Source organism: Peromyscus maniculatus, chromosome 1 (genome assembly GCF_049852395.1).
Source record: "Peromyscus maniculatus bairdii isolate BWxNUB_F1_BW_parent chromosome 1, HU_Pman_BW_mat_3.1, whole genome shotgun sequence".
In the NCBI taxonomy this organism is placed as follows: Eukaryota; Metazoa; Chordata; class Mammalia; order Rodentia; family Cricetidae; genus Peromyscus; species Peromyscus maniculatus.
The window spans coordinates 164,509,058-164,519,998 of record NC_134852.1 but is presented as its reverse complement, the minus strand read 5'-3'; the positions used below and the strand labels follow the sequence as shown (position 1 = coordinate 164,519,998).

The 10,941-nt window shown below is 47.0% G+C and overlaps 1 protein-coding gene across 2 annotated transcripts in view; it reads left to right on the top strand.

The window, feature by feature from the left end:
* The first annotated feature begins 6,507 nt into the window (after positions 1-6,507).
* Positions 6,508-10,941, top strand: part of LOC102921521 (E3 ubiquitin-protein ligase DTX4) — a 34,470-nt gene continuing 30,036 nt past the window's right edge. Inside the window, exon 1 of one of the 2 annotated variants that reach the window (XM_006996748.4) lies at positions 6,508-6,542. Coding sequence is in view for 1 of the 2 variants with exons in the window: in XM_006996747.4 (XP_006996809.3) it covers positions 7,371-7,581 (211 nt within the window). In the remaining variant the exon portion in view is untranslated. Of the gene's footprint in view, positions 6,543-6,763; positions 7,582-10,941 lie in introns of those variants that run through there. The other variant, XM_006996747.4, reaches the window with a different exon arrangement.

The window sequence follows — 10,941 nt, the reverse complement described above, 5'->3', positions numbered from 1 at the left end:
TCCAGAAGGGAATGTAACCATCCGTTATCTTGATTTTGGCCTGGTGAGGCCCACATCGGATTTCTGACATATCCCTGGGTAGCAAAAGATAAAGAGAGGAGAGACTCACTTACCTTTGCTTGCAGTAACATACTCCTGGCCCTTCTTCCTATTCCCTAGTGCAGAGATTTGCAGGGTGCCAGGTCCTGGCCCCCAGTAGAGAGACTACCAGGTCCTGGTAGTCTTCTACCAGGAGACATGGAGAGAGATCACTAACTCTAGGAGCTGTAGCCTCTGCCTGTCACTTCACAGACTTAGCATTTAAGGAGCAGCAGATGACCAACCCAGCTCACAAGTAGGATGTAGAGCTGCTGTGACACTGGAAGGGAAGAAAGGATGTGACTGTCACTCAGGTGATGCATATGAGTCTCTCTCTGGGTTCCCCTTCCCCAGATCTGACAGTGAACTGACCGTGTGGAAACAGTAGCTGGGGAGAAGACACAGTGGGTAAAACAAGCATGAGGACCTGAGTTTGGATCCCCAGCACCCATATTGAAGTCAGGCATGATGACACACGTCATAACTCCAGCAATGAGGGGGTGGGGAACAGCAATGGGCAGCAGCAGTGGTAGTGCAGACACGGGTAGATCTTTGAAGTTCATTGACAAGACAGCCCAGCCAAATAGCTGGGCTTCAGGGCCAGTGAGAAAACTTGTGTCCAGAAATAAGGTAAAAAAAATGATTAAGGAAGATATTTGAAATCAGCCTATGGCCTCCACATTCACGCACGCACAGCACACACACACACACAAAAACAAATGCACACACAAAGGAACAAGAACATGCACACATACACAGAGCTTGGAAAAGGGGAATAACAAAATGGATATATGAAGAATGAACTACTAGTACTACTTGATGGTGATGATGATGATGATGATGATGATAGGAAATTAAGAGATATGAATTTCCAATGCCAATATCATGAATGAAATGGAAGACCATGATAGGCATAGAAGGCATCATACATATAACAAAGAAGGGCTGTGAACAATTCCACACACATACATTCCACAACTTTGAAGAAATGAACCAAGTCTTTAAAATGCACAATCTAAGACAACTCCTTGGATTAACCTATGACAACTTGTGGTAATATATTGTGTGCCCCAATAACGCTTGTCTGGGGATCAGAGGACAGAGCCAGCCACTAGATTAGACACAGAGCCAGGTGTGGTGGCACACACTTTTAATCCCAGCACTTGAGATCTCATGTCATTGCTTGAGAAGGACACATGCCTTTAAACACAGAAAGTAATATGGCAGGACACAAAAAGGTATATAAGGCGTGAGGAAACAGGAACTTTCTCTCTCTGGAGACTGAGGATTTCGTAGAGGTAAGAACGTGGCTGGCTTGTTCTCTTTCTCTGATCTTTCAGCTTTCACCCCAAAATCTGGCTCTGAGTTTTTTGTTTTTTTGTTTTTTTGTTATAAGACCTTTTATGATTCATGTTATAACAACTGAAAAAATTTAATTCATAGCTAAAATGTTTCTGAAAAGAAATTTCCACACCTAGATATTTTAAAGAAGTCACATTGCTCTTCCAGGAATTAGAAGATCATGGATTTCTCAACTTATGTTATGAAGCTCATATTACCTGGATTTGTAAACCCATACAAAGACAGTACAAAGAAGGAAAAAATGAAATAAAAAATTTCAGAAAAGTATCTTTCATAAATGCATGCCCCCCAACTCCTTAGTAAAATATTAAACAGAACTCAGGAATACTTTTTAAATTACACTCTATGACTAAATAAGTTTTATTCTAGAGAAGCAAATCTTCACTTCATTATTTGGAAAGCAATCATATCAAAGTCAATCACATGATTCTATTAATAAATGCAACAAATATGTCATAAAACTCAATACCTATTCATGGTTTTAAAACTATTAGACTAGAGGAAACATTCTTCAGTTTGATTTAAAAAAAAAAGATTCTAAAAGAAACACCCACACATACTGTAATTCTTAATGATGAAAGACCAGCTGCTACCACTGTAAGATTAAGAACAAGGCAGAAATGCCCATTATCACCGCTGGATTCAGCATAGTGCTGAAAATCTAAGTAATACTTTCACTTTGGGAAAGACTCCATAAAGAATGTGGAAGATAAGCTACAGTTTGATAAGTATTTTCAACCCATGTATCTGGTGGTTTTTTCAAATCTAGAACATTTTCTAAAGCTCTAGGACTTCAATGGTAAAAAGCAAACAAAAAGGGCCAAAGACATGAACAGACATCTCATCAAAGAGACTATACAGATGGTAAACAGTCCCTCAGGGAGCTGTTATATACCCCTACTGTTAAACACACACGGGGAGAGGTTGCAGAAGTTGCACACCTATCATAAAGGCTAAAACAAAATACACTAGCATTAAATGATACTTGTGAGCATGTAGAGGCATTATAAATTAGTTGTTAGGAGGAAGTACAAAAAGGAAAACTGACAGTGTTTATATATATTTACATATATATATATATATATATATATATATATATATATATATGGTGCAACTACCTTATTATCTTGCAAATTATAATCCTGAATATTTACCACAGAGAAATGGAGTTTAATGTTCACTCAAAATCATGTATGAGAATGTTCGAAGAAGTTTTATTCATAGTAGCCCAAACTAGAAACAATTCACAAGTTCTTGCATGAATAAACAGAAAAATAAACTGACATACTGATACCATTGAACAGTATTTGGCAATGAAAAGGCGCATAACTGATAAACATAACTCAAAGAAATCTTTAGGGAATTGAGCTTAGTGTAAAAATCCAGCCCCTCAAAGACTAGGCACGCAAGTTTCCATTTACTTAACATTTTTAAAAAACAAAACAAAACACAAAACCAGAGGCTAGAGAGATGAGTCAGTGGCTAATAGTAGCTGATGCTCTTTCAGGGGACCTGTGTTGGTTTCCAGCACCTGTCAGGAGGCTCACAACTGTCTATAACACCAGCTTCTGGGGATCAAATGCCTCTAGACTTTTTGGGCACCTGCACTCACACACACACACACACACACACACACACACACACACACACCCCTACACATAATTAAAATTAATAAAATGAAATCTTTTTTAAAATAACAAAATCATACACACGGAGAGTGTAGTGTGTTGGTGACAGTCACAGACAGGATGACAGTGGGAAAGAAGTAGGTGTGGTTTGAACACTGCAACCTGGAAGAAGTACAGCATGAGGGATCTGCTGCATATTGGGTGCAAAACATAAAACGTACAGTGTATAACACAAGGATAGACCAATAAAGAATCATGTAGTAACTTCTGTATTTTAATTGTGTGGATATCAGTAATAATGTATATCATAGTTTTGTAAGCATTTGGATATTTATAATTTGATAATAAGGGGAAAGGGGATACATGGAATCCCTCTGTCTTTTCAACCAAAGGTGATTTACAGTGATTTTTCAAACAAAATTTAAATAACAAATGGGTAATTCAGCTTCTATCTGGCTTTTTATCTGGGGTCTCACATAGCTGGAACACAACTTCTTAGCAGTGGGGATGCCATGGGCATTGCTTAGGCCCTAGAGCTTTGAAAGCTCTATGTGAGTAATCAGATGGCAGTCTGTGAGTAAGCAAGCCTAGACGACTCCAGTCCCAGCCACCTGACTTCCAGCTGCCTGCAGCTAACACGGCGTGAGCCAGACTAAGTGTCCTCAGAAGCCTCCCCCGAGTTGCAGATTTGGTGTGAAGGAAACGCTTGCTGCTATTTTTAGTTACTCATTTCAGAGTGGTTTGTTACACAGTGATGGATGATGAGGAAAAGGTGACGTTTGCTATGAATACTCCATGGGAAAAGAGAAGTGTATCTTTACTGAAACTTGTGGGAGCAATGGTATTGTGGAAAGCATCACCAAATTGAACCAATCTAGCCTGGCTTCATTCCATTAAACCTCAGGGAGGTTTCATTATAACCACCATAACTCCAAATTACATATTGAGTATGTCATTTCTTAAGGAGTTTTATACCACTTATGGCAATAAGACACAATTTCAGAGATAGATAGATAGATAGATAGATAGATAGATAGATAGATAGATAGATAGATAGATAGGACATTCAAGTGAGATGTTGTTTGAATTTTAGGGGTTTGTGGCCAGATTAGCTGAAATTGGGATATCTTTGAAGTATTTTTAAGATATTGACGTATCCATATTATTGACTTAAAATTAGAAGTTATTATTTGAGGGCTTGAGAAATGGCTCAGTGGTTAAGAGCACTGACTGCTCTTCCAGAGGATCCAGATTCAACTCCCAGCACCCACATGGCAGCTCACACAACTGTCTGTAACTCCAGTTCCCAGGGGATCCAAAACCCATGGCAAAACACTAATGAATAAAACAACAACCACAAAGAAATTATTGTTCTGAAAATTGGTTTTATGAACTATAAGTTAGCGTGGCTCATTAAAATGCATATCAGTTGCTTGTTTCTATGATAAAATATCTGAAAGAAGGGCGGAAGCCCTGCTGTTGGGTTCATAGTTCAAGGGTACAGTTGGGAGATAACTGAGGGAGCAGCCACACTGTGACAGGGAAGGGGAAAGGTGATGGATACTGGCCCTCAGCTCTCATTCTTCCTTTTATTCAGAACTGCAGCCCTGAGATGGTGCTGTCTACAGTTATGGTGGGTCTTCCAACCTTATTTAACAGATTCTAGGTAAGTCCTCCCAGGCATGCTGGGGAGCTTTTCTCCTGAGTGACTCTAGATACTGTTAATCTAGTTAACAATTAATATTAACAACTAATTACTGATGTAAATTTACCTGTATATTCACTCCCTCTAGCAAATTACCCAGGCTGCAAATGCTCTCCTGTGTGATTATTCATTTAAATTCTGCTATCCTACCCTGCCGTGTTAGCATGGCAGACACAAGAGGAGTAAGTGCGAAATTAGCACGGACACAGGAAGTAGAAGTCTATTTCTTCCTGTTTGTCTTTCAAGCAGTCAGTTGAATATTTCTTTTTTTATTTTTTATTTATTTATTTTATTTTATTTTACAATACAATTCAGTTCTACATATCAGCCACGGATTCCCTTGTTCTCCCCCCAGCCCACCCCCATTCCCACCTCCTCCAGGGCAAAGCCTCCCCGGAGGACTGAGATCAACCTGGTAGACTCAGTCCAGGCAGGTCCAGTCCCCTCCTCCCAGACCCAGCCTAGCGACCAGGTTTCAAACAGCCAACTCATGCAATGAGCACAGGACCCGGTCCCACTGCCTGGATGCCTCCCAAACAGATCAAGTCAATCAACTGTCTCACCCATTCAGAGGGCCTGATCCAGTTGGGGGCCCCTCAGCCTTTGGTTCATAGTTCATGTGTTTCCATTCATTTGGTTATTTGTCCCTGTGCTTTTTCCAACCTTGGTTTCAACAATTCTCGCTCATATAAACCCTCCTCTTTCTCTCTAATTGGACTCCCCGAGCTCCACCTGGGGCATAGCGGTGGATCTCTGCATCCAGATCCCTCAGTCCTTGGATGGGGTTTCTAGCACGACAATTAGGGTGTTTGGCCATCCCATCACCAGAGTAGGTCAGTTTGGGCTGTCTCTCTACCATTGCCAGCAGTCTATTGTGGGGGTCTTTGTGGATTTCTGTGGGCCTCTCTAGCACTTTGCTTCTTCCTATTCTCATGTCGTCTTCATTTACCATGGTCTCCTATTCCTTGTTCTCCCTCTCTGTTCTTGATCCAGCCAGTTAAATATTTCTTAATACTCCCCCCTTGCCTAGATTAAGCTTGCTCCACCCTGGAATTCCTAGTTTATCTGCTCAGGAGCAGTTTTCTGCTTGTCTCCTCAAACGTAAAAAGAGCATATGAAACTCTGAAAAAGCTATTCTAAAAAAGTTTCATAATCTCATTACCAATATAAAATTATTCCAAATTCAGTCTTCACTTTATCAGAATGAACTCATTGTATGTGTGGTTTCACCCACAGAGAAACGAAGTGTGTGTTCCCTGCCTGACAAGGTTCATATGTAATTCTCTTAAAAATGGAATGTTTTGGGTTTTTTTTTTGAGACCTGGACTGGATATGTGGCCTGAAATTCTCATCTTCTTGCCTCAGCCTCTCAGGTGCCGCAGTTACAAGCGTGACATACAATGCCCAGCAATAATGTGCAATCCAGACTTCAAACCCCTTTAGTGAGAATGCACTTCAGAATATTTTCTTCTTTAGCCGTTAATGATCAGAGTAAGCGAGTCTAGCTTGTATTTATTCTCCTGTCTCATAGTTTTACTCAGAGACACTGCAGGATGAACCAGTTTAGTCTGTGCCCTCTAACTTCTCCGCTCTCTGCATAGGCAGCTTAAATAAACGTAGTGGTCACCCAGTGTGTGGCCTTTGACCTGCACATGAGGTTTCCGACCAGCAGGGGGCGTGGAAACGCTAGAGCTCTGGTGCGAGCGGCCAGGGGGCGTGGCTTCTGCATCCTTGACGGACAGCTAAGGAAGGATGCAGGCGAGGATGAGGTAATAGCAGGCAGAACGAGGAGGGCGTGGGGTTGATCGTGCATGTGTGTGTGTGTGTAGTGTGTGTGTGTTTGTGTGTGTGCGCGCGAGTGTCAGTGTGTCCGTGCGTGCGCGAGCCGGAGAGAAATGCGAGCCTTGGAGCTCGCACCGCGGACACGGCCGGCTCTGCGCTGAAAACAGAAAGACAGACAAAAGTTCCATTTTTAAAGAGACTGCAAAGTTAAGGCCGGGCCGTGGCCGCTGGGGTCGGGATGGCGCGCGTGCTCTCCGCACACGGAGACTAGGGAAGCGTCCGCGGGCGCGAGCTCGCCCTGGCGCACTGCCGGGGAGGGGCGACTCCTTCTGGAAATCACTGAGCGGAGCCGCAGGGAGGGGGAGCTGTGCCCTCGCGGTCGCTACGCTCCGCACGGAGAGAGGGCGGAGGGCGTGACCGTGCAGCGCGATCCACGCGGGCGCCCGCGGAGCCCCAGGCGCAACTGGTGCGAGGCGGGTGCAGCGTCGCTCGGGCCGCGCGCCCCCGGGTGGCTTTGCAAGGCGGGGCGGCGAGTGCGCAGGGCCGGGCCTTTGCATGAAGCCGCTGGACCCTTCGGAGCAGCGGCAGCAGCGGCGGAGCCCGGCGGCACGCGGTCGGAGGCGGGCGGCCCCGGGGTCCGCGTCCCGGTGCCTGCGCGGCTGCGGACTCCCCCATGGGCCGCAGCTGAGGCTGCCCGCGGCGGCGGGGCGCGGGGCGGGGGGCGCGGTCCAGGCCCGGAGGCGGCGGCGCCGGAGGAAGCGCAGGAGGCCGGGCCCGGGAGGCGGGCAGCGCCGCGCCACGGCCCCGGGCTCGCCATGCTCCTGGCCTCGGCCGTGGTGGTGTGGGAATGGCTGAACGAGCACGGCCGCTGGCGTCCCTACAGCCCGGCCGTGAGTCACCACATCGAGGCGGTGGTGCGCGCGGGTCCCCGAGCCGGGGGCAGCGTGGTACTGGGCCAGGTGGACAGCCGGCTGGCGCCCTACATCATCGACCTGCAGTCCATGAACCAGTTCCGCCAAGACACGGGTGAGCCGCCCACATCCCTTGTCTATCCCGGGAGCTACGGCCCTCGTGGTCGTGGGTCGTGGGCAGTTTCTCTTACTGGTGTCAGCGATCGGTGTTGAGGGCAGGTGCTTCCCTTCCCTAGATCCTCTCAGGATCCCATGACCACCACCAAATAAATGTCCTTCCAAGTAGTTGATCCAAGTGTCTTGACTGTGCAAACCCAGCTGCAGCCTAGCAGCAGGAGACCCCCTTTCTGCCCCTAGTAGCCCTTTGTGCAAGAACTCTAGGACTTTGCAGCCCCCAAGCAATGCTTAGCAAGCAAGACATTGTGGAGCCCCTTGGCTGCTCACACCTTGGCTGACCCTGCTTTGTCTCAGGCACCCTTGGGGCTACCACATGTCCCTTTTAACCTTACTGTCTCTGGCTCTCTTCTATGGACCCAGCTTTCCCACTGCCTGCTCCTGGGTGTAAGACTTGGGGAGCAGAGGGATTCCCCTGGCTTAATTACAGTCAGTCTAGTGTGTGGAAGTGCGGGAACATTACTGGGAAGAGAGAATGGAGCCAGGGGTTCCAGGGCTGGAACACCCTGGATGTGGTGGCATCCACAGATGCCTCTACTTGTATCCTCCAAGCACTGAAGCAACAGGCCAGAGCAGATGGAGAGAGGAGGGGGAAGGACGGGGCTCTGGAATGCCTGCCAGGGAAGCTGCTCCCTTTGTCCATGGAGGAGGGGGGAGGGAGGAGGAGGAGGAAGGCTAAGAAGAAACTGTCCCCGGGTTTTTTTTTCTTAAAGCAGCACACAAGGGTCACTGCGGCCTCCCCAGGCACGAAACTCCTGTCTTGACATAAAAACCAAGTTGCCAGCGGGACCACTCCAAGCCTCCCAGCTGTGCGGCCCTTGTGGCTCCTGGCCAGGAATGGAGCTGCAGAAGTTAGAGTGTGGAGAGAGAAGGAAAGCACTTGCTCTCTCCTCTGGGTCCAGTGTGTTCAAGTTTAACAGGTGACCTGGGAAAAGTTTGTGTCTCCAGAGAGTAATCTTTTCAGTTGGGGGTCATTTCTGGAATTCTGGGCTGGCCTTTCCCAAGGGTGTAACTGCAGAGCCCCGGAGAAGCAGGTGTGGTGGGGAGGGGGAAGAGGGTGTGAGGAGGAGGGCCCTGTGGCCCAGGGAACAGCTGCTGGACAGGTCCTCTGAAGGGCTTAGGAAAACCCTCGCATCCTGTGTGCTAATTGGAATTGTCATGGGAAAGAAGTCTATTCCTTCCTCTTGTAATCTGTAGTCATAACTCTGAACAACCGCTTTGCCAAGAACTGTATGACCCTGGCCAATGGAGGAAAACTTTTTTTCGGGGGGGAAAAAAAATTCCAGAAGTTTTAGCATCTGGCGGGCTTGAGCCTTGATGGAGAAAGCAGGGAGGAGGAGGAGCTGAGAGGGAGAGAATAAAGAGGAATGAAGGGAAGTAGGGGAAGAGAATGAAATGTGGCCCGAGACTAGGAATATAAGATGCCGTTGTGCATTTGAGTACAGGATGTGGAAGTAAGGAGTGGAGCGAGCGAGGCCTCAGATGGAGGGCGAGCATGTGTGGGGTGTGTGTGTGTGGAGGAAGCAGCTGAGCTGTGGAGGTGGGCTCAGCAGACCACCTGACAGGGAGTTCCAGGCCTGCTCAAAATAAAACAGCAAGTTTAGCTTTTCTATTTCAGACTAAGTCTGCGCAGCATATGGAGAGCCATTCTAGCAATGGGCAGCCCCCAACCCTGCCCCACTGGTAGGACGTCAGAGGGTTCAGCTGCATTTGGAGCTATTTAAGATGGACGTCGAACTAGGAGTAGTCATGACCTAGACGATGCTCTTGACAAAAGTGAAGTTCTAGAGAACCAGGAGTGAATGACAGTGTCTCCTCCCAGGGTCTGTCCGAGGGCGGCTGTTCTCCGGGCAGTAACCTGTTGTCTAGTGATTATAGCAGATCACTCAGCACTGGAGCGTCTTCTGGTTTATGTCTGAGGCTGAGAAATAGCAATGATCCTCGGCAAAACTCTGCCACTGAACTGTTTCTTCTGCCTCTGCCTTTTAAAAAATATGATCTAGGTCTTTGCTTCAGGCTGGCCTCAAACTGGCCAAACTGCCTCCCAAGTGCAGGTATTGGTTACAGGCGTGCCCTCCTCCTCCAGCCTGAATCCTTTTAAAGATTGCCTCGTGGGTGTCACGTCCATGCAGCTTTGGCTTCATCTCTTTCCTGGATCAAGAACGCTTTCCTAGGCACCTCTCTCTTCCATGTCAAGTGCTGGGCTGGGATGCTGAAGGCATACATAAGGCTGATTTCCTAGAAAGGCTGGGCCTGCCAAGGAGCTTGTCAATGCAGATTAGAATCCCTTCATGTCAGCTCTGACCCCTTCTGCTCCCTTCCTCGTCCAGACAAGAACTCAGTTCCTCTCAATATAGACCATTGATGAGACTGTGATGTGGTAAGAACTTTAAGCCACCAGCTCCCAGGCAACCTCAGCCAAGCCCCGGCAATGTTTAATTAAATTACTCACTGTCCCCAAGCCACACTGTAAAGCTGGGAACCAGAAAAAAAAATCCCTATAGAGACAGACAAGCTGGAAGTTCCCTGCCTAGAGGCAATTCCTCTCTCTTTGGTTGTCTTGTTTTATAGGCATTTGACATGAGAGCGTTCTCTTTTCAGAGTTGCATGCCTGGATACCTAGGGAGCTTGGTCTCTCCATTCCTCAGAGCTCTTGACTGCATCCAGACTGTCTCCAGGGAGATGGCTGGGAGGTTGCAGACACCCATCTGCCTGCTTCTGTTTGCCCTGGGTTTCTCCTTCCCCAGACTTTTGCAGATAGGAGCTGGTTTGCATTCTAGGCTACTTTTCTCTGGGCAGTTGGGCTGGAGAATATTTAAGGAGGGAGGAGGTTCGCGAGCAGTCTGTGTGCCTTAGTGGAGCCTCTCCATCCAAAGTCCTCTACTGCCATTTTCCTTTTCCTTTGCAGTGAGGCCTTCCCATAACGGTTCAGGTCTTTTCCCTTGTAGACTGAAGAGAAGCCTTCAGATCCCTTTCTTTTCCAGCATAGGCATCTGTAGGTGCATGGCCTGGACCCCCTGCACCAACAACAATGCTAATGAAAATAGATGGATGCAAGAGTAAAGTGTTTCCAGCTCAGAGTTTTTAGTACTATCCTGTCTCTTTTTATCCTCAATGTAAAGGGTCCAGTGGAGTGAGTGGGATTACAAGAGTTGACAAAATCTCTCCTATTGCTTCCCACCTCGTGTGGGCACAGGAATGGAGGAGGCAGACATTATGATTACCATGTGGATGCTTCAGTATAGAGGAGATGTGTCTATGACATGCCAAGCAAGTTCACAGGTGTCTTAATCGGTTTTCA